The 23,832-nt window shown below is 42.6% G+C and overlaps 1 protein-coding gene across 10 annotated transcripts in view; it reads right to left on the reverse strand.

Moving 5' to 3' along the window:
• The window catches only part of Sergef (secretion regulating guanine nucleotide exchange factor), a 217,296-nt gene extending 193,846 nt beyond the window's left edge, over positions 1-23,450 (reverse strand). For 5 of the 10 annotated variants that reach the window (XR_260218.1, XR_001233169.1, XR_260221.1 and 2 more), the window contains exons 1-7: positions 21,492-22,692; positions 19,455-19,590; positions 18,123-18,278; positions 15,746-15,840; positions 12,678-12,738; positions 6,564-6,677; positions 4,082-4,144 (exon numbers count right to left, since the gene is read on the reverse strand). Coding sequence is in view for 2 of the 10 variants with exons in the window: in XM_005380391.1 (XP_005380448.1) it covers positions 4,082-4,144; positions 6,564-6,677; positions 12,678-12,738; positions 15,746-15,840; positions 18,123-18,278; positions 19,455-19,590; positions 21,492-21,581 (715 nt within the window). In the remaining 8 variants the exon portion in view is untranslated. Of the gene's footprint in view, positions 1-4,081; positions 4,145-6,563; positions 6,678-12,677; positions 12,739-15,745; positions 15,841-18,122; positions 18,279-19,454; positions 19,591-21,491; positions 22,693-23,361 lie in introns of those variants that run through there. The other 5 variants (XR_260219.1, XM_005380392.1, XR_001233167.1 and 2 more) reach the window with 4 other exon arrangements.
• Positions 23,451-23,832: the final 382 nt, after the last annotated feature.

The raw sequence follows: 23,832 nt of genomic DNA on the forward strand, positions 1-23,832 counted from the left end.
GTTTTGTCCCACAATAGGACATTATCTTTCATTAGGAAAAAAAGTTTTAATATTTTAAAATAACAGGTTAAAAGATACACTATGTAAGCTTAAACTTTTAAAAATGAGATGATTTCATAGTATGCTCTGGTCAGCAGAAAATATAATGCTACCATATCACAGCTGCATAGCTTTTTGGCTCATTTCAACTTCACAATAAGCCTATGATATAAGCAGAAATGACTGACTTTGTGATTTAATAGGAAAAAAAAAGCAAATTCAGAGTCAAGTGACTCTGGCTTCTATTTCTGGATCTGCTAACTAGCTATTGACCTTGGACAAATCACTTCCTCTCTCAGCTTCAGTTTCTCCAGCTGAATACTGGGAGGGAGGGTAGTTGGTCTAGAGGGGCAGACAATAGGACTGATGACACTAGTAACAAGAGCAATTGGTGGGAGCCGTGTACACCTGTCTAAAAGGCATTCAAGTCCAAATTTTTTTTTAGATGACAACCAAACAACATGAAGCCACAGCTATAATTTAGCCTGTGTCATCAGTTTGTAACTCCTCAGAATTGTTCATTAACATTCCAAATTCTAACATTCTAAAATTCTGCTACACAGACCAATATAGCAGTCACTAGCCATGTGTATCTACTCAACAACTGAAATGTGGCTAGCCCAAAAGGACATATAAGTGAAAAATACATGATGGATTGCAAAGACGGTGCAGAAAAAAAGTGTAGCTCATAGATGATTATACGCTGAAATAATATTTGGATATACTGAGTCGAGTAAAATATATTATTGAAATAATTTCGCCTGTTTCTTTTTAGTTTTGGAATTGTGGCTTATAATTTATATCTTTCAGATGACACTGCTCTAAAAGGTAAGTGCATCAAGGCTGGAAGATGTGGATTTTCAAGATCACATGGCTAGAAAAGGATTCATGGCTAATAAGGCGAAGAAGCCAGGTCTTCTGCTTCTACTACGTTTTGTGACCTTAAAATAAAACTTTACAGTACTGTATTGCTTGTTCTAGGGCAATCTGGCACATTCCCAAAAACTGATCAAAATTCAAATCAGTAACAGTAAAGGACATGAGACCAGGGGTCAGGAGTCCAGGATTCAAATCTGCTGCTCACTGTCTGACACTGGCCACATCACTTTACATTCCAGACCTCTGCCTCCTCAACTCGAAAATGAGCATTTACATCAGTGAAGCCTCTCACCACCCAGACAACCCTGCTGTGCTGACATCCTACAGTTCTATGAAGTAAATGTGGTACATTTCATTCTCTAGGAAAAGGTAACCTTCCTGGAGTTTATCAAGTTGTGCAAAATATACAGATCCCTTACAATGGGGCAAAGAAGCCCCCTCAGTAAAATATCAACCCATTACATGGAATGAAGGTCTGCAAAGATACTCTGATGAAGAAGCCTGTAGGTGGAATAGGCCTTCATTTATCTTTACGTGTCTAAACCATCATTTTCAAAAACAAACTGTCACCGGGCATGGTGGCACACGCCTGTAATCCCAGCACTTGGGAGGCTGAGGCAGGAGGATCGTTGTGAGTTCGAGATTGGCCTGGGCTACAAAATGAGCTCAAGGCCAGCCTGAACTGCATAGCAAGACCCTGTCTCAAAAAGACAAAAAAAAAAAAAAAGAAAAACAAACTGTCTTCCACATAAGGATCATTACACTGTTGCATCAGCAGGTAAAATTAAACTCTGCTATAATGTCAAAGAGTTACATAATCTACAAGAACTCTGGAGAAAAGGTCTAAAGAGCACTGAGCAAACTCCAAAGTGCTAACAGCTTGAACTAAACAAGGAAAGAAAGCTATTAATCTTCACAATTTTTAAACTGCTTTCAAAATATCAAAAACCAATTCACATTATGAATATATTAAAAATGACTAAATGGACACTTGAAAACGGTGAGTTTCATGAGTTACATCTCAATGAAAATTTTGAAATCTATGTATGAAAAAATGCCATAATAAAAGTGGCCACATATGAGGCATAAATTTATTGATAAAAGATTTTTTTAAGAAATTTGGCATTAGTGGGCAGTTAGGCAATTTCTAAGTTTACATGATGTCAGCCACTTCAAATGAATTAGAACAAAGGAAGATAACTTAGTCTGCCCTCAGTCCCAGGAAAGAATGCCCTCAGTGCCTGCGGGCATGAACAAGTCACTCTCACTCTCACATCTCCAGTCCTTCCCGTCAAAGGGGAGGTGGGACCAGGTGCCCAGTACAATCGCTTACAGCTGGCATCCACTTCCGTGCAATGCTTTTAACAAACACATAAACACGCTCACGTAGCACACAGGCTAAAAGTAGGCGCTCCTTTCATTAGCTGGTCGTTTTAAACTCATTAAACAACAAATTATCTGTGGCTCAGGATCCGTGAAGTATTTAAACTTCCACACTGTGGCTCTGGTGCCTGGAACAACAGCACCTCAGCGGGACTGCACTGCAGCTCTGACACGGAGGAAAGCATGATGCCATTAATTTACTCATGCTACATGCATAGCTAAATTTCCTCCTAAAACACTGAAAACACCAACTATGAAAGTGCCTCTTCTTCGCTTACAAAATGGAATACATTCAACTCTGTGTGAGAGACCTTACCAAAATCAATCTCTGGGCAATACACACTCCAATCTACCCCTATCAGCAGGGATCAGGAGAATCTAGGTCAAAAGAAAAGGCTTTCAAGAAAATGCTCCATTCCTCCTAAGGAAAAGTCACTGGAAAGTTTACACTGCGCTAGCTGGGCACATCAGTGGATGGGTTCATGAAGGCCAGCCAGGAAACAGAAAGGGAAAACAAATGAGACAGAAAAATAGACGGATTGAAGAAACAGAATAGAGAGATGAATTAGAGAAATGTATAAAAATATCAGATTAGAGAAATATAGAAGCCGCGCATGGTGGTGCACGCCTGTAATCCCAGCACTTGGGAGGCTGAGGCAGGAGGACCCTTGTGAGTTCAAGACCAGCCTGGGCTACAAAGTGAGTTCAAGGCCAGCCTTAACTGCATAGTGAGACCCTGTCTCAAAAAGAACAAAAAAAAAAAAAAAGAAAAAGAAAAAGAAATATAGAAAGGCTCAGATATATACAGAAATAGGCAAGATAGAAATGTGAAAGGTAGAGAAATATATAGGTAAATAAAGTAGATAAAGAAGAGAGAGATAAATGGATTAGAAAGAAATAGATGGGAAGCTGAGGCAGGAGGAGCACTACGAGTTCGGGTAGTGCTCCTGAGTACAAAGTGAGTTCAAGGCCAGCCAGAAGTGCATGGCAATACCTTGTCTCAAAAAAGTCAAAAAGAAAGAAAGAGAAGGAAGGAAGGAAGGAAGGAAATAAGGAACGAAGGAAGGAAATAAGGAAGGAAAAGGAAAGGAAAGGAAAGGGAAGAAAGAAGGAAGAAAAAAATAAGTTAGTTTGAGTGTAAGTTGCTAAAAGGTGAGCTTAGTCATACTAGACATGGAGATGGATTAGTCAGATAAGATAACAATATGTTATACAGTCATGCATCACATTACACTTCAGTCAACAAGAGACCACATTTACAGTGGTATGTATCATACAGCCTAGGTATGTGGCACATTACACCACCAAGGTTTGTGCAGGTATAGTCTGAGGCAGTTGAACAATGACAAAAATCGCCTAAGGATACATTTCTCAGAACATATTACCACTGCTAAGCAGCATGTAACCTACAGGGATAACTCACAAGGGGACATAAACCTACTGTTGACCATATGATCTGACCATCACAACTACCTTAAAAAGAAGATATTCTTGTCCTTCTTATATAAATTGAGAAAAGAACTGAGAGGAAAAGGAAGTGAGCCTATGTTTGATGTGAGTGCATTCCATGTATCCTCATACTAAATTCCGGTAACTAATCACAATGCATCTTACAGAGAAGGAGATAGCCTCAAAAAGGTCATTTGCCTAAGATCACACCAACAGTGGCATCAGAATTCTGGCTTCAAAGACCTTCCCTCTGTAGGTCAACAGCACCACTCAGGCAGTCACATACGGAATTGTAAATGGTTTGTCATTCTGTGAAAGAGCTGGTACATACCTGTTAATGAAGCCGAGTGGGCTGAGCCGGCAAGAACACATATTGCTTTAGAATTCTCTAGGCCTACAAAAAAAAAAGTTTTCCTCTGAATTACACTTATAACAGAACAAACTGGGCAGAAGAGGGGACTCTCAGTCAGCAGCCCCTGGGCATGGAGAGAGACTCTCACGCAATTCAGGCGGGGGGGGGGGGGACGGGTAAGCAGCACTGGCCAAGAAGACGGCTGGCATAGTGGGTGACAGTAACACGCTAGAGGTGTAAACAGGTAAGTACACACATTAGCAGAGAAAAGAAAGTACCACTATGAAAAGAGGAAAGCTAGAAACAACCAGTGATACCGGATTGTAATTGGGAAAATCAGTATAAATTCATAGCTTCTGGTAGAGACAGACAGATATGTGTTTATGTGTAAAAATATATGTTTGGCTCTATTTCTGTCTGCCAAGTGAGCCTAGAAGCACTGGCAACTCCTACATTCAGCTGCTACTGTGTGCAGGACTTAAATACAAACCAAGGCCCTTAAGAACATAGAGGCAGAACTAAGATTGGAACCGGGCTTCTAGCTCCAAGTCCACACTTTTCCCTGCTTCACAACACTACATTCAAGACAAATCAGGTCCCAAACAAGTCTGCTAGAAGCTGTGATAACCTGTGGCAACATGTGGTCTTGCAGGCAGATAAATGCAGTCCCATTCCATGACTCTTTTCTGAAATTTCAGCTTCATTATCTAGTGTCTTCATAAAAGACATCTTGCTTCTTCAAATATGTTGTGCAATAATAAGACAGAGCAGATACTTCCAGCCACATTCACCTAGAGAGGAATCCTGGGCCCCTACCCAGCCGAGGAGGGGACAGCCAGGGATCTAAGACCAGAGCCTGCGGCTATGAGGTTAAGATGGGAAAATGCAAAGCGAAAGACTGTGAGGACAGGGATTGATGATTCATCCTCAGGTCTCATCAGAAACTCCCACAAGTCAATCCTGAATCCACGCCGTTACTCTAAGCAGGTCCCAATCAGGTTGTTTAAATCAAATCAACTAAAAGAAAAAATTTGTTTGATTCCTTCTAGTTATTGGTCCTATGCCAGGATACACAGTTCCTGCCCTTAAAAAGCTCATAGTCTTTGGCATGTAAGAAACCTTAACAACTCATACTCGTGGAAGGCTTTCTGCTTTCAGTGCCTGTGAAGAACGTTCAATGGAGGTTAGAAGAAGAAAGAGCTTCACCAAGAGAACTGCCTCTGTGCGAGCCCTTGAAAAACTCCTGGGATTTTCCCAGAGACAGCAGCAAGGAAAGGCATTTGGGGCAGAGCAGACAGTGTGTCCATGGGCATGGAGGCACGGAAAGCAGGGGGTGCTGAGGGAGCAATGAACACTTTGACAAAGAAGAAAAATGGTTTGGAAAATACGAGTTTATGAGTGTTTTCAATGGGATGTGAAATGACAACCTCAACACCACCCTGTCCTTTTCTGAGTTCCCTCCCCAACTCAACCCAGAGCTTCAGGAAGCTAACTCCAGCTCCATCTGAAGAAGAGAATCTACAACTGCAAAAAACCAGGATGTCCCCAATACCCATGTACATGACCCCCACTATAGGCTCCCCTTCCCAACTCTGCATCATAAAGTAAGAGAGTGAGAGAAGAAGCATGAGATACAGACATAGTGCTATATACAAAGACAGAAGGACCAATAAAGAGACTGGGAGAGGCAGAGAGGAGACAGTGGACACAGAGGGGAGAGAGAGAAAGACAGGGAGAGGGAGAGGGAGAGGGAGAGGGAGAGAGAGAAAGAGAGAGAGAGGGGGGTGAAGGGGGAAGAAGAGGAAGAAGCAAAAGAGAAAAAAAATCCCTACAGACCAACTGACCAACAAAAGATCAACCACCAGAACACCTACTACCTACTCTTCGTGTTTTCATACAGAGATTTCCCTACAAGAACACTCCTGGCCCTCTCTCTATATTCTCATCCCCGCTTCCGTTTTGACACAAGGAACTGGACATGGGAGGCACAGTCACAGTCCTTCTGGGCTCTCCCTGTGCGGTGGGCCTGCCCACAGACAGGCTGCAATCCCATGTCTGCTTAGCGATGCAGCAAGCTTACCGGGACTGACTCTGCAGTTGCCTAGTGAGGAAGCTCAATCTAGGGTTCAGGATTCATCGGGTCACGGTTACCACACATTGTTTCTAAGCATCTAAGTTGTATCTTCCGAGTAACTTTGCAGAGCTACCATTTTCATCTCTACCCACCTGACTTGCTTCTCTCAGTAGGTCCCAAAATGACCGCAAAGGGTTTACTTTTACTGGGACCACAAAAGTCCCAACAAGACAAATACCAACCAACAGAAAATCTTAGACAGAGAGATCAAGAAAGAGCAAAAGTAAAAACTCATTTCATCATCTTCTCCATGTGTGTGTCTGTACTTCCCCCCAAAGAATAAATACAAAACTAAATAAATACAAAACTAAGAAATAATGGGCTCACCCGTAACTCTGCTTGGTTCCTCTGCTGTCAAAAACAACGGGAGAGTCTGCTCAGGACATAACCGTCGTCCAGATGATGCCAAACCAGTCCCCCACTGGAACACAATGCCACTCACTTCCCAATGAAGCAGAAGAAAAAACAGAAAATGCACATCAGAATAAGACCAGACTGTTATGCCAATCATAGGGGCCCATGCCTGTAATCCTAGCCCTCAGGAAGCTGAGCCAAGAAGATCACCAGGAGTTTGAGGCCAGCCTGGGCTATATAGTGAGTTCAAAGCCAGCGTGAACTACATAGTGAGACATGTCTCAAAAAAAAAGACAACCAGATTGCTCTTTGAACAAAAAGCTCAGATAATACCAACCACTGGTGAGCTACCGGAAATTCCTTATTCATTCTCAGTTAACATGAATATTATGGAAAAGTTTGCTGCTTCAAGGGGTCCCATGACTGGTTGCAAGGATTACCATGAAGCCAATCACAAATCCAGTCATCAGGACAATGTAAGACCATGAAAGATAATTCCAACATAGTAAAATTTCCTTCAAAAATTTTTAGGATATTCCTCCAGTCATATCACTGGAATGTTCATTACCCTGAAAGGACAACTCAGACTCCAAACGAAATAGAAAAGAATTGTGAAGACCACTAAGTTCATTCTTCTCATTTACTAGGTGAGAAAACTGAGGCCCTGCAGAGAGGATGTCATTTGTCCACAGTAATAACAGAGAAAATGCTAGGACTCAGCATTCCTAACACCTAAGGTAACGTTCTTTCCACTACACCAGGATGAATTTAAAGATTCTCAATTGCCAAATAAATTATGTACCTATGATTACAAGATAATTTAACAGTCACAATTTCAGTAAGATGATCTTTTATTTCCAAGATCACTGAATCTCATGTTCTGAATTTCAAATGCAAAGATAAAATTCTGTATCTTTGGTCCACTGTCAGATATATGCAATTTGGATCCCCAACACAACATCCAGGTCTGCTCTTTTAAAAGCATTCTATAACCAGTGGTCCCTTAGGCTGTAAACAGATAAGCCTGCTTTATGAAAATCAAGCTATGAACACTGAGCACAATGCAAGAAAAGCATACAGCTGTAATAAAACAGCACTTAAAATCACCTCAACAAATAAACTGCAAAGACAAAAGAGTATAAAAAATCAATAAATTAAAAGGAACTTCAGATACCTGATAAAAGATTATCATCTAGAATACATTAAGAACTCCTAAAATTTTAAAAAAATAATTTTAAATGGACAAAGGACTTGAATACACATTTCTCCAAGAAGATACATAAAGGATCAATAAACACATGAAAAGATGCTCAACATCACTAATTATTAGGGAAATACATACCAAAATTACAATGAGATACCAGCTTACGCTTATTTGCATGCTATAGCAAGCAAACAAAACAGAAAACCCAAAATACCAAGCACTGGGGAGCTTGTGGAAGAATTAAAACTCTTGTGTACTGTATGCAAGAATGTAAAATGGTACAACTGCTATGGAAAACAAAATGGCAGTTCCTCAAAAAGTTAAAAATGGAATTACCATATGATCTAGCAATTGTGCTCCTGGGTATATCTCCAAAAGTAAAAGTAGGATCTAAGAGAGTCATTAGCTCATGCTAGCATTATTCTCTATAGGTAAAATAAGGAAGTAATTGAAGTGATTGATGACAGATGAGTGGATAAGCAAAATGTGGCACAGATGAGTGGATAAACAAAATGCGGCACAGATGAGTGGATAAACAAAATGTGGCACGTGCACGCGTACAAACACACACACACAAACACACAGAGGAATACTGTTAGGCTGAGAAAGTATAGAAATGTTGTCACTACACTCCATGGATGAACCATGAGGTCAGTATAAGTGAAATAAGCCAGTCACAAAAAAGACAAACACTTTATGAGTCCATTTATATGAGGTACTTAGAGTAGTCAACACTGTACGGACACAAAGTAGAATGCTGGGGGGAGAGAGCTGGAGAGTTATTGGGTACAGAATTTTAATTTTTCAAGATGAAAAACCTTTAGGAGATGGATAGCAAAAATGATTTCACAACAGTATGAATGCACTTAATACTACTGAACTGTACACTTAATCATGATTAAGATGTAAAATTTTGTTATACATATTTAACTGCAATAAAAACTCAAAAAAAATAAATTTTTAAGAGAGACTCAAAATACCTATCAACCAACTATAATATGCAGACCTCATTCATCTCCTGATTCAAAAGACAGGAGAATATAAATATCTACTACATATTTAATGGTATTATAGAATTATTTTTAATTTTTTTAGGTCTGATGATGGTATTACAGCAATATTTTCAAAAAAAATACTTATCTTTTAGGGATACATGTAGAAATATGTACAGATTAAATGAGAGGAGGACTTATAATTAAGTTAATCAAACACATAAGCAAACTGTTCTACTTCATGACTGGATAGAAATGAATACCTAAGACTAGCAATAAAATTCAGAATTTCGCAAGCCATATATCTGATAAGAGGCCAATTTTTTTTCTGTGCTGGGGATCAAACCTGGGCACCTTACCACTGAGCCACATCCCCAGCCATGTGTTCGTTTACTCATTTGTTATGGTTTGAATCTGTGTGTCCCCCCAAAGCCTCAAGCGGCCATGAGGCAGGCTTTTAAAGTTTGATTGATTAGGAGTGTGAGAGCTGCACCTGCCCTGGAGTGGCTAGTTTGCATATGTAAGGGAGAGGAAAAGGGTGCTTGAGGCCATTCCTCCCCCATTCCGCCCTGGTGTGTGGTTGCTGCTTTTGCTGTTGTCTGCCACCCTGAGCTGTAGCTCTCTGCCATGTGCCACTCTGCCTTATAATCTGCCAAACATGGACTGAAACCTCCACACACTGTAAGCAAAATAAACCTTTCCTTCCTTAATTTTGGGCATCAGATATTTTGTCCCAGTGTCTTGGTTACTTTTTTCTCGTTGCTGAGACAAAATACCCAACGTCCAAAATGAAGGAAGGAAAGGTTTATTTAGCTTACAGTTTGTGGAGGTTTTGGTCCATACTTGGCTGGCTCCGAGGCAGAAGATAGCAAAGCAACAAGAGCAAAGGGGGGAATGGCAGCCGAACAGCAAACAGCCAGAGCAAACCTGGAGGAATGGCGGCAAGCAGCTTCTTTCTTGCCTTACATCATAAACAGGCTACCCCCACCTAAGGGGCGTGTAGCTCTCACACAATCTCCATGTCCTCCTCTTCCACAGGCTCAGGATGTATACAAAGTGAGTACCCTGGCTTCCTGCTGAGTCACTTAGCCAAACCTCTAGACTCCCCAAGTTGACACAATGTATCAACCATAACACCCTGCAATGAGAAAAAAGTAACCAAGACATCATTCATTTGTTCATTCATTGTTTTTCTTTTTTTTGAGGCACTGGCTCACTAAGTTGTCCAAGTGGGATGTAAACTTGTAATTCCTGCCTCAGCCTCCTCCAATTCTGGAATTACAGGCAAGAGTCACCACATCCAGCTATAAGGGGTTAATTTCTAAAATATATAAGGAACTTCTACCACTCAATAACAAAAAATTTTAAATGGCCAAAGACTTGAATAGACATGTCCCCCAAAGAAGACATACAAATGGTCAACATGTAAATGAAAAGATGATCAAAATCATTATCAGGAAAATACAAATCAAAACTGCAATGAGAATTCACTTGCCATTTGTTAGGGTGGCTATTATTTTTTTTTAATGTGTTGGTGAGACTGTGAAGAAACTGGAATTCTGGTACATTGTTCTTAGGAATGCAAAATGGGGCTACAACTATGAACAGCAGTATAGAGGCTCCTCAAAAAATTAAAAATAGAATTTCCTCATGACCCAGCAAATCCCACTTCTGTCTACATATCCAAAAGATCTAAAACCTGGATCTTGAGGGAATATCTGCACTCTATTCTCATGTTGATTGCAGTACCACTCACAAAAGCCAAAACATGGAAATAACCCATGTCTCTCCAAAGATGAGTTTTAAAAATGTAGTACAACAGAATATTATTCAGTCTTTAAAAAGAAGAAAATCCTGCTGGGGATATAGGTCAGTGGCATAAGAGCTTGCCTGGCAAGCCTGAGGTCATGAGTTTGATTCCCAGGACAAAAAAAAAAGGAAATCCTGCCATTTGTTGCACTAATAAATGAATCTGGATGACATTATTGTAGACAAAATAAATCAGACACAGAACAAATACTGTATGATACCACTTATACTGGGTACCTATGAGTGAAACTCACAGACGCAGAGAATGTAATAGTGGTTGTCAGGGCACAGGGGTAGGGGAAATGGGAACTGTTCATTGGGTATAAGGTTTCAGCTATGCTAAACCAGTAAATTCTAGAGATCTGCTATACAACAGTGTCTATAGCTAACATACACATGCAGCACTGCACACCTCAACATTGAAGAGGGTAGATCTCATGGTACATGTTCTTGACACAAACACACACACACAAACACACAGTGTCCAAAGGGACTTAAAGAAGCTTTGGGAGATGTTGGATGTCTATTACCATGATGGTGGTGATGATGGTACCACAGATATCGGCAAATTTCCAAATCCATCAAATTATACAATTAAATATGTGCAATTATGTCAACTTCACCTCAATAAACCTGTTTTCAAAAAAAGACTAGCAAGTACAGAAATCTGACAGACAAGGGGGTTAGGGTTAAGATTAGGGTTAGAGGAAAAAAAACATTATATGCAATTTTCTTGCCTTACTGATTTCTAAGAGGGAAATGTGTTTTTATAAAAAACATAATCACTACCATACAGCCAACAATCACACTACTGGGCATCCGTCAGACAAATGAAAACGTATGTTCCTATAAAAACCTGTCCACACATGTTTATATGGTGTGTGGTAGTGGGAGCCGAATTCAGAGAGTGCTGTGCTACATCCCCAGCCTTTTTTGGGGGTTTTGGGGGAGAAGGTCTCAATAGTTGCGCAGTCTGGCCTTCAAATTCAGGTCCTCTTGCCTTAGCTTCTCAAGTAGATGGGATTACAGGTGTGCACCACCACACCCAGCCCCACAGCTTTCCTCTTGAGAGCCCCAAACTGGAAACAATCCAGATGTCCTGCTGGGTGGCTGGCTGGTCAAACTGTGGCCATAATGGACTGAACTGTGTCCCTTCAAAATTCAGATGTTGAAGCTCTAATCCCCAAAGTGACTATATTTGGCAACAGGACCTACAAGGAGGTAATAAAGGTTAAATGGTGTCATATGGTGGAACCTTAATCCAATAGGACTTGTTTCCTTATAAGAAGAGGAAGACACCAGAGATCTCTCTCACTCCACAAGTGTACAGATGAAAGGCCACATAAGGACAGAAGAAGCCAAGAAAAAGGCCTCACTAGAAACCAATCCCATCAGTACACTGATCTTGGGCTTTGAGCCTCAAGAACAGTGAGTAATTTCTGTTGTTGCAGCCACTCAGTCTGTGAGATTTTGTTATGGCAGCCCTCCCAGACTCACACAGTGATACAGCCATACCTTGGAATATTACTCAGCGAAAACAGGAACAAATTATAGCCATGCAAAACTTGGATGAATCTTCAGGGCATTATACTGACTAGGGAAAACAAGACAACCCCAAAAGCTTATACCTGGTACAGAAAACAAGCTTACCTAAAGCTTTAAATTAATGATCATTAGTATTTACTAGGAAGACAGTACAGTTCACTGCAAAGAAGGTGGACCCTGATATCCAGACCATCCCAGACTCTGATCCCACCTACCTCACCCCACGTGTACCATGCACAAGTGCTTTAACTTTTCTGAACCTCAGTTTCTTCACATAGAATAATTTTAAACTCACATCACTTCCTCCTTGTGAGGATTAAACGAATCTTCACACCCAGAACAAGAAGAGCTAGAAACCTTCATTTCCTCCATCCTTTCTGCTAAAGGCTTTCCCACATGGTACCTGCCTTATGTTCCCTTTTTATCAGAACTTTAACACAGCAAGGACCCTTTAAACACCCCTTGAAAGGTTTTTCTCCTAAAGCTCCGTTCCTCCTTATTTTATGCCTATTTAGGAAATAAAGGCAAAATGATCACCTGTAGCAGCTAATGCATGCCTCAGTCCAGCAGCAACACAAATAACCTTCTCTCTCAGAATCTGTAATAAAAAAAAAAAGGTTTAGATCTCAGTATCACCCATCTAGAAAATTTCATGTAATTTATGCCCAGTATGATGCAGCATGGTCCTCATGATGGGTCTGACTGTTTAAATAGGATAGTGTGGAAGGCATCTTGAAGAGTGTGGTTATATACATCTATAATCCCAGGTATTCAGGAGACTGCAGCAGGAGGATCCTAAGTTCAAGCCCAGCCTCAGCAACTAAGTGAGACCATGTCTCAAAAACAAAAAACAGAAAGAGGTGGGGATGTAGTTCAGTGCTCCCTTGGTTCAAACCCAGTACTGAAAAAAATAATAAACAATTATAAATATATAAAGCCCTGCCCCCAACATTTCTATCCATAAATACATTTTAAAAGTAAAAAACCCTAGAAGGAAAAAAAAAATCTTTTAAAAATACCACCTCACAATACCCCTCATGGGTGGGAGGGATCTTCAAGGTCATCCAGTGCAGAGTTACTACACATTTTCTAAAAAGGGCCAGAGAGTAAATATTTCAGACTTTACAGACTGTATGGCTCCTGTTACACAACTCAGTTCTGACACCATACTACAGAAACAGCTGTAGAATATACAAAAATGAGTAAGTATGGCTGTGTTCCAATTAGACTTTACTTACTGGCAGCTCTAGTTTTCCCAATCCTGATCTAATCCAATCCCTTTCCAATGCCAGACCCTCCTCACCAACACTACCAGAGGCCAGCCCACCCCTGCCCACACTGCCCTCCAGGGACACAGGCTCACCACCTCCCCAGGTGCTTGTTCCACCTCTGAACAATTCCATTTATCCCTTTAGGTGGAGCCAAACCCATCTGCCTGCAGCTTCTGACAACACTTTCCAAATATTTGAAGACAGTTGTCATGTCCTCTTTAAGACATCTTGTGGTGGTTTTAAAAATAGGTCCTTGAATTCTTTGATACTACTCCCTTCGAGATGTGCTGCTTAGCTCCCCTCCACTGTGTGGGCTGGACTTAGTGACATACTTTTAATGAAAAGAACAAGGACGCAATGAGTGACTCAGAGATGAGGTGATAAAATGCACTGAGCTCCCTGGTTGGCATCTCCCTGCCTTAATCACTCCTGGGGAAAGCCACAGCCATGTGTGAATGGGCCCACAGAGAGCTCCACGTGGCAAGGAATTGAGGCCTCCTGACAAGGGTCATGTGAGAGAACGTGGACATGGGTCTGCAGACCAGCGGTGCCCACAAACTCACACACAGACCCAGCTGTGATCTCAGGAAAGATCAGCTCAGCTATTTCTAGATTCCTGCCCCATAGAAACAATATGTTTGTTGTCTACTGCTATATTTGGAGGTAATTCGTTACAAAGCAATAGATAACTAATGCAGATCCTTTCCTTAGGCCAAATATTCCCAGTTCAATCATCCATTCCTGAGTTTCAAACTCTCCCTCCCTCCTGGTTTCCTGTCTCTAAAGATGCTCTGTTTGCTCAATCTCTCTCTTTTAAGGAACTATGTATCAGTCCCTGCCCCTCTGGGGCACATCTGTCACATTTGCTGATTCGCAGGTCCACAGGTCTTTCTAAACTTTAAGATCCCCCAAGAGAAAGGCCTGTGTCTTTTTTACTTTTATGCACAGGACCCGAGCACCAAATTCACAACACAACAGAACACTCCAGATACAGTCCGACCAGCACGAAGAACAGAGCTCTCGCCTTCTTTCTTCTGCTGCTGTACCAGTGGAGTCCCTAGTCACTTTATATTTTGACAAGATCTTGCTATTTGATCTTGAACACACTGTCTTTAAAATGTACTTTCTTTCCTTTCTTTCCTCCTTCCTTTTTCTTTAAACTAACCGAAGGGCTTGACATGTGGACTCGGTCTCTTTGAATACTACTCATCTCTGTCTTTTCCTCTCCATATCCATTGCCATTGCTTTCATGTGGACCAGAATCATTCCCTGACTGGATTGTTAGCAAGTCTCCTAAGTAATATTTCTTCAAGACACTTTCCACACTACCCTTTCTGGCCCCTCCCTAACATGCTGCTAACGTTTGTCACATAAAACAACCCTGACTGTCCCCCTCCCCACGGGCCCACCCGTCTCACCTCTTCCTCATATTTCAACTATACTAAACGGCTTAGAGGATCTCAAACCCATTTTCTGTTCCTATACTTTTGTAAACAAAAGTTTCTTTGTGAATATTCTAGACACTACTCCTTCTGCCTTTGCTCTTCTTACAACTACTCTACACATCCTCTCATCCCAAGCCAGGTAAACTTCTACTCTACTTCTAAGACTTGGCCTAGGTTCTCACCCAGCCTTCCCCTGGATATGAATATATTCCTCCCTCCTTTGGGCTACACATGCATCCATCAGCTCTAACGCGGCACTGCATTCAAGTTTTATCTATTGTGTACTACTAAACTACAAAACTCCTAAATGGAAGACACGTTTTCTTCACCCGTGTCCCTGCTGCCTAAACACTGCTATACACAACAGCTGCCATTAACTAAATGAGTTTCTATTCTATTTCACTTTGGCACATTCCTCCCATTGTTTCATAGGCTACAGCCTTCAAAATGTTTTTACTTACTGAGTCTATCATCCAACATATTTTAACCACTGTTCCATTCTGTCTTCTTTAATTCTATGAATTATAGTTAAGCTAAATTAATTATAATATATGCAGGTTCTTCTATTTGCAGTTATTACTATTGTGATCACTTACAAACATGGTTCCCATTATTACTAATTTTAGAATTGTAAAATGTCACTAATGTCCTTATGAGATGTATTACCTTTATTGTTTCAGTTTACAAAGCCTTATCCTGTGTATGAGAACTAATAGAGGTTTTTCCACTCCTGACATCAATGCCTGCAAACTAACTTTTCCCAACTCAAATTCCACTACCCTATGGGTTCACAGGGACCTAGCCACCTGCTAGTATAGGTGACAGTAACTATGATAGCCTGGAAATACTCTAACAGGACACAGGTAAGTCAAGTATTAGATGTCCTCACCTCAATGGCCTGGGGAGCCACACACCTTCGAGGCCCAGGAGGAACACCTAACTGGCCAAAGGAGTTGGATCCACATGATAGAACTTGACCATTTTCTGCAAAATAAAATACAAATAAACTACAAATCTAAGCCATAAGACATCTGTGGCTAATGGGTAAATGCAGAAGGATAAGAGGCATAAAGGGGATGACAGGAGGTTGTAGAGATCATGCGCTTCAATGCACTTAGCCCATATTCCCTGTTTTATTTCTCTAGGAATGAAAGTAGTAGGCACTGGGCCAAGTATTCTATATAAATTATTACACTATACTATTAATGGCAAATTATCTGTGCAGAACACTTAGTCCAGTGCTGAGTATTGGAATGAAAAGACACCTTTTCCCCTCTTTTCATGTTTGCATGTGGCAGAATTTCCATCACTGTAACACTGCTGGCCTTTCTCCTTCCCCTTCCCCATTCTCAAGGCTTTCTAGGAAAGAAGGTGTCATGTAACCAAAGGACATGTTTGGGAGAAGGAACAGGACAACTTCCTCTCAGGTGTTCTGGGCTGGTATTTCCCATGAAAAGTTCTCTAGAGTGTGGAAGGAAACTCTAGACCAGAGAAATTTTAGAACCACTTGGTCTCATAATTAACCCTGTCCTCCAACTTAGCCTTTATCAGTAAAATGCTGATAGTCTGATTCCCAGCTCTGATGCTCTGTATTTTTCTCATAATCAGTTCCAAATGTAGACGGGAAACGGTACAATCTACTGAGTCCCTACAATCCCAACACAGGTGCTACAATAAGCACTTCATAAATGACAGCTATCATTTAAATTCTACATATATAAGGACCTCCTTTAGTGCTGATAGGACCCAAGACTTTGCACATGCTAGGCAAATGCTCTACTGCAGAGCTACATCCCACCCCATCCGCCTTTTTTTTTCCTGAGACAGGGGCTCACTCTGTATTTCAGGCTGGCTTTGAACTCACTAAGCAACCCAGGCTGGCCTTGAACTCACAGGGATCCTCCTGCCTCAGCCTCCTGAGTGCTGGGATTACAGGCATTTGCTACTACGCCCAGACCAGCCTCTATTTAGATTCTAGTAATTACTATTAAATTCAGTACATATTATGGAAGCCATCTGCAGAAGAGAAATGGTGACATCTGAGCAGAGTTTCAAAGCTGGATAAGACTTTATGTGACAGATAGGGGAGGCTGGGCCAGAGAGAAAAGCATGAACTATTTGGTGTTACTAGAAAGCAAAGTATAGAGAGTGTGGAGAATAAGAGATAGGCAAAGAGATTGCTGAAAGAAACTGTCAATGAGTCCTTGGTTGATCAGCATTGCTTGTCTATATCTGTTTTCATGAGAAGCCACTTTGAAGATATCAATATGTAATACAACAAGCATTGCTAATTCCCTCCCACTTTGTAACTCCGTACTGTCTGTACTGTTCCTTTGCTATTTTGTAAAATGTTGTCTGTCTGTTAATATTTTCCTCCTTTTATTTTTAAAATTTAAAAAAAAAAAAAAAAGAGAGATAGGCAGAGAGGTGAACAGCCCGAGAAGATCACAGGCTAAAAAGCCTGGAATTTAAGCTGTGCATGTGAGACTCCACAAGGGCTTGGGGCGGAGGGGGAAATGGTCAGAAAATGCCTGTACCAGAGGACTGTGACAAAGGAGGAGCCAGGTCAGAAACTACAGATGATCCTTTAAACCCAAAATGGACAGCTACAGAGGGCAAAGGCAAATAGGTTAAAACTGATTCAAAGGAAAAGTTAGTTGACAAAGTAACTACGGCCAGCTGCTCATCAGAGCATTATTCTATTAACCCTTTGATCACATGCCTTTATAAGCTGGCTTCACAAAGATTAAGAAGTTCTATCTAGCTAAAATATAACTTAGTTCTGTCCAACTAAAGCTTCCCGCTCCTGACATATGGGGCGCGGGTTGTTGCTCAGTGGTAGAACAGTTGCCGAGCACACTTGATCCTCAATGCCAAAGAATTTTTAAAAAAAAAATCCCTCCTTGCTGTGGAAACCCACACTTTTCATACTTCCCCACATTTCCCCTTGATGGCCCGAACTGGTACACCTGACCATCTAGCCTAGCACATACCTACTGTGAACTTTAGGGATGGGAAGTGGCCACCAGAGACAACCTAGTCCTTTCCCTAGTCTCTAGCAAAAGTTTTTCAGTCTGATCCTGATCACCTTTGCTGCTGAAACTCTCTCTGTAAAAGGCATCTTGCAACTCTCCTTGACCAGAGAAAACATCTCTGTGTGTGCTTTAAACACAAAGAAGCTTTCCTCTCATCAGGCCTCACCACCACTGTGTTGCTCTTACCTAAAGTCTTTGTAATGACAAAGATTTACCCAGGAGTGAACTTGCCTGTGAGCATAATGGTGAAATCCCAGCCACAGGCCACCTGCTGGATGGGACAGCCACGAAGGGATTTGCAGAAGGTAAAACACAGAACGTCCTCTGTGTGACCAAGCCCCAACTGTCCATCTTTGTTCAGGCCACAAACAAAAAGGCCTCCTCCATCTGCAAAATACAAAGGTTCTGGTGATAGTGCACACAGGAGAAATCACAACTGTTAAAGTGAGCGAAGTGTTTTCACTAATTATTTGAAGTCACAGAGGATTAACTTTTTATCACCCAAGTTAATGTTAACAATCTAGGCATATTAATGGTTCTGGAGCCAAATGACATAGAGCATGGGCCTGGAATCTAATATCTAAATAGAAACTATAAACCTTGGGGTAAGGGCCAATCAAGTACCAAACAGAACACCTACTATAACAAAAAAGCCAATAGTTCCTCAACACTGAAATGTGCCAGGTACTCAGAGGTTTATGTACAAGGCCAAATACTTATCCTTTAGGTACAGTGTCTACGGCCAATAAGACTTTTAGAGGCCCATGAAAATGAGCTCATATTAAACTCTTTTAAAATGAGAAAAAAATAATATATATACTAAATCCAGCCTGGGGTATATTCATCTTTACAGCAACACAGTTGTAAAGTAATTTTTAATATTTACTTACAGAGGAAGGGGTCCATGAAAGGTGCCAAGGACCCATGGAAGTCATAATCCAGCCCTATGAACCCACTGATTCTCCTCATCAACTATTATTATCCCTAGGTAAGCACTGAGGAACAGATTGGCACAGAAAGATTATCTACCTATGGCCACACAGCTCACAAATTACTGAACCAGGATTTGAACTCAGGCAGTTTGATTCCAGAGCTCCTGTTCTTAACCAGATACTGTATGCCCTCCTTTGCAATACTATGACACTCATAGTACTTGTATATTATCCTAGGTACCAGGAAGGAAGAATAAAGAAACTACAAGGTTCTTGCTCCCAGTGAGTATTCGATCTAATTGCAAAGACCTCTAACTCAGATGTGAAAGTTAAGTAGCAATATATGGTATAAACATGACACATGTTTTACCTCTGCCACTAATCTGCCTTGTGATCTTAAGCAATCAATGTTCCTCTCTAAGTCTCATTTGAATCATGTGGGGACTGTAGGGTGGCCTAGATTTTTGAAATCCTTCTAACTCTTAAAATCTAAAATTGTCTAATGGTAAAATGGCTCTTTCCAAAAGGGTTTTCCTCTGAAAATTATGAAAGGCTGTAAGACAGTATTACAACATCCTAGAGGAAAATATCTAAAGAAAATAAGTAGCTACCTATTTTTGAAGGAAATTACCTGTGACAATTATAGAATGTCCTCCTCCCCCTGAAATCTTCCTGACACACCTAGGTTCACAGAAGTCAGTCAGTTGCTGGGGCAAAAGCACATCTTCCTTATGGCCAAGGCCAAGTTGCCCATAACTATTTGCACCCTAGGGATAAAATACAGCAAAAATTAAAAAAAAAAAAAAAAAAAAAAAAAAAAAAATATTGAGAAACAAATCAGTCAAAGTATATTTATTTGTCCAAATCTCCCTCACCCTAACATACCTCTCAGTCTACAACAGATGAGATCCTATACTTACTCTTACCAGGTTGTTACATACAACCCACATTTAGATGTCAGGCCTATGCTCAGAACACCACAATTTCCATTTAAGAAGCATCTGTTGGATCTACAAAGTATCCATTTCTCACCCCTCCCATCCAATGCTCCCCACCACATACCACCTTTGGCAGATAGCACAGGGATTCCTTCTGATAAAAGCTAGTTACCCAGGCTGGGAGTGTAGCTCAGTGGTAAAGCGCTTGCCTAGCATGCACACAAGGCCCTGGGTTCAATCTGTAGCACCACTATAAAGTGCAAGTAAGTAAAACAGTGTGACCCTGTCGTGAATATTTTTAAAAACCCAACTACCTACAGAGGCTAAGGGAAGAAAAATGAGGGGAGAACAGAAACAATGTGGGTAGGCAATACTTTAGAACTAGTTCTTGTGCCTTCTTCCCACACTCTCACTGAGAAAACTGGCAACGACTTTCTGTCATTAAATTTAGCTAAGGATTTTGTGCCTTCAAGCAAAGTGCACCATTATTTCGTTTGTACATTGAAAGAGGCTGGCAGTGAACTCTGAGGGCCTTTCCAAGTACAATAGTTGATGAGTTCAAGATTCACATGGTGAGACTCCTATAAGAGAACACATCTCCCTTTGGTAAGCAATATGCCTACTGTTATTATGCAATAAAAGTCCGTAATCCCTAATCTGAAACCACAGCAGCTAGACAGATTCAACGCTCAGAATTTTATAGGTTTTAGAACAGTAGTAAGTATATATCATCTATACACTACAGATGATACACACTGCTGCAAGTCCTGGGGGCACGCCCCCCATAAGCAAAATGGTAATATTTCTGCAGTAAAAGATATAACAGTTGACTGAGAATATAAATAGCCTTATATCCAGTAAGTTTTGGGTTTTCAGAGCTTTTTTTATTCAGAGATAAAAATAAGACACTGTGGCCCTGCAGGGAGAATCTTATGAAGAATTCAGAAATTCTCATAATTTTTTCAAGTGTTTACTCCAAGTTGGTTTTTTTCTGCAGACGACTGCTAAAACCTTTGAAGTACATTTGCTTTTGAAGACACCTGAATGAGGAAGTGATTTAAAATAACTACAAACAATGCATGCAAAACATACTTAATAAACAAAATCCTTCCTTCCTATTGTCTGTTTCACAACCCTTTTGGAATGAGAAGACACCAAATAGCAGAGTATTCTTCAGCAGTGAACAAATCCCAGGGCCAACATAGGTTCCAATTACCAAGCTGGGTGCTTTAATCCTCACAACACTAAGGAGAAGGGCAATATGGTTCTCATTTTACAGATGAAGAAACTAAGGCTTAGGAAGGTTAAGTAACTTTCCATAGTTACATAGCTGGGTAGGCAACAAGTCAAATGTCTTGCTCCTTTCACTAGACCTACTGTGTCTACAAAAAAAAGAATTAAATGGTGACCCACCCCAGAGCTCACTTGGCAGAGGCTGGCCATCTGTATGACCCTATCTAAAATAGCACCCATCACCCTTTTCTGCTTTACTGCTCTTCATATCATTCTTTGACGTTACATAGTGTATTTCTGTTATTTGTTTACTACCTGCCCAACTAGAAAATCAACTCCCATGTGAACAGGAACTTTGTTTTACTATTTCACCTCCATTTGACACTGTACTGGCCCAGAAAAGATATGCATGTTATCTACACAGTAAGTGACTATAAGACCCTCTGAATGCCCACTAGGAAAGTCAGGTGAGAGACTGTCATGTGGAGTGTACACACACGGATTTCTCTTGTCAGCTTGGAGATCTCTGTGGCTGCCCCATTACCAGGCTTGCAGGCTGCTGAACATCTGCGGGAAAAGTGAACCATGAGCACTCTGGGGTTCAAATTATGGTGCCAATTTATGTAATACAGCAAGGACCTTAAATCCAGGATAAAGTGAAACAAAAATTTAATATAACCTATTACAACTGTATTTGCCTCCTTTCTAAACACCCCAGACACATCACTCTCTCTCACACACACACACACACACACACACACACACACACACACACGCTCCTAACGAGACTATGACTGTATATGAAGGCAGGGCCTTTAAGGAGGACTAATTCAGGTTAAATGACAAAAAATAAATAAAAATAATTTTTTTTTAAAAGTTAAATGACGAGGTCAAACGAGTGAGATCCTATACCAATATATCTGGTCTCACTGTAAGAAAAGACACTGGGGATGTTCACCCACAAAGAAAAAGCCACGTAAGATCTCAGAAGACACCAAAACGGCTGACACCATGCTCTTTAACTTCCAGCTTCCAGAACCAAAAGAAAAGAACCTTCTGTTGTTTAATCCTTACAGTCTGTTGTATTTTGCTATGGGTGCGCAAGCAAACTAATACACAGATCATACAGCAGGAGGAACATACTGGACTCCCAGCACAGCCCAGCAGGGTGAGACTGAACAGTATTTGTTTCACTACCTTCAAGGCAACATCTGAAAGGCCTTTTCTGTCAGGTGATTCCTCTGTCCACACAGATGCCAGTCTCCCGGCTGGAAAAAGCCAGAGACACCACACTTTCCATCCCCCACTCCCTCCCCAGCTCAAGCGCCACCTCAAAGGACTCAGCCAGCCAGGCCACGCCTCTCTCCCAAACTGCAACCTTACATTCAACAAGTACTGTACATGGTATGCACTGACAATTCATTTTTCAAAAATCAGTCACTCATGCCGATTGTAATGACATCCTCCCTAAACGCAAGCGTTTTCACTCTCGTGTCCTCCCCAGACACTTAACACGTGACGGGGCAGAGAGATACTCATTCATTCATTCTTCAGTCAAGAAGTATTTCCTGGGGACAGCACTAAGCCAGGCGCTGTGAACAAGACAGGCTCCGCACGAACCCTTACGACGAACCCTTACAGCTTACGCTGCAGCCAGAGACTGACATTAAGAGATTACACACGTCATTACACTTGTGATACCTACGCGGAAGAACCGCAAGACCCAACATCTGCGTGCTCCGGTGCACGCTTGCCACACACGCCTGTGCACAAACCCCTCTCCCAGACACACGTAAAGGCAGCGCTGCGTCTCTCCACGCTCGCGTCAGATCCACCCTGGCGCAGACTCGACGCCCCCAGCAAGATCCAGCCGCAGCAGAGTGGCCGCAAATCTGCAGGGTCTGCGCCCCGCGCGGCCACACGCCGCAGGCCTCAAGCCCAAGGCTGCTCCTGCCAAGCGCTGGCTCCGGGGCAGGGCCTCCATCCTCCAGGCCGCGGCAGGCGGGCGACACAGGTGGCCCCACGAGTTCTGGGACCCGGAGAGCCTCTCTCCGCCGAGCCCTCCACGCTGTCTTCCCCGGCGCTCCCCGAGCCCAGGGCTCCCGCGGAACAGTCGCCCTGCGTGGGGGCAGGCTCCTCCCGAGCGCCGCAGCCCCTCCGGCGCGGACCCCACCGCCAGCAGGCCCCTCAGCCCGCCGCCAGGGCGCTTCCGTCCCGGGCACTCCTCCCAGCGCAAGCCCGGGCCGCCAACGCAGGACCACGTTCGGGTCTCAGTCGCCCAGCCCCGAGCCGCCCACGCCCAGGCCCGGAGCTCGCGGGTCCCCGCGCCCCCATGTTCTGCGCGAGCCCGGGGGCGGAGTCACGTACCCAGGCGAAGAGCGCGGGCGCGGCGGGGGCGGCCTCAGAGGCGCTGGGCTGGCGCTCCATGCGGGACAGCTTGGCGGCGCTTCCGGGAGGGGCCGACACAGGGCGGGGCGGGGCGGGGCGGGACTCGCGCGGGAGCTCGGCCAGAGCGGGGCGGGGGGCGGGTGGGCGGGGCCAGAACGGGGCACGGGGCGGGCGCAGAGCGGGGGCCGATCGGAGCGGGGGCCGATTGGGGCTGGGGCAGTGCGGGGACTAGGCAAGCGCCACCTAGACCCGGGCACGTGGGTGAGGCTAGGGCCAGGAAGGGTCAGAGTCTGAGGTTGAGAGGGGATCGCGGACAGTTGGAGGTCGCCGCATCTCGCGCCCCCAGAATCCTGTCGCAGCCCTACAGAACCCCGCCGCGGAGCAGCCGTGCAGCAGGCGCGCTCGTAGCCGCCCCGCCTGGGCCTCCTGGGGCGCCCGGCCGCTTGACCT

Source organism: Chinchilla lanigera, unplaced genomic scaffold (genome assembly GCF_000276665.1).
Source record: "Chinchilla lanigera isolate Chin_1 unplaced genomic scaffold, ChiLan1.0 scaffold00013, whole genome shotgun sequence".
NCBI lineage: Eukaryota > Metazoa > Chordata > Mammalia > Rodentia > Chinchillidae > Chinchilla > Chinchilla lanigera.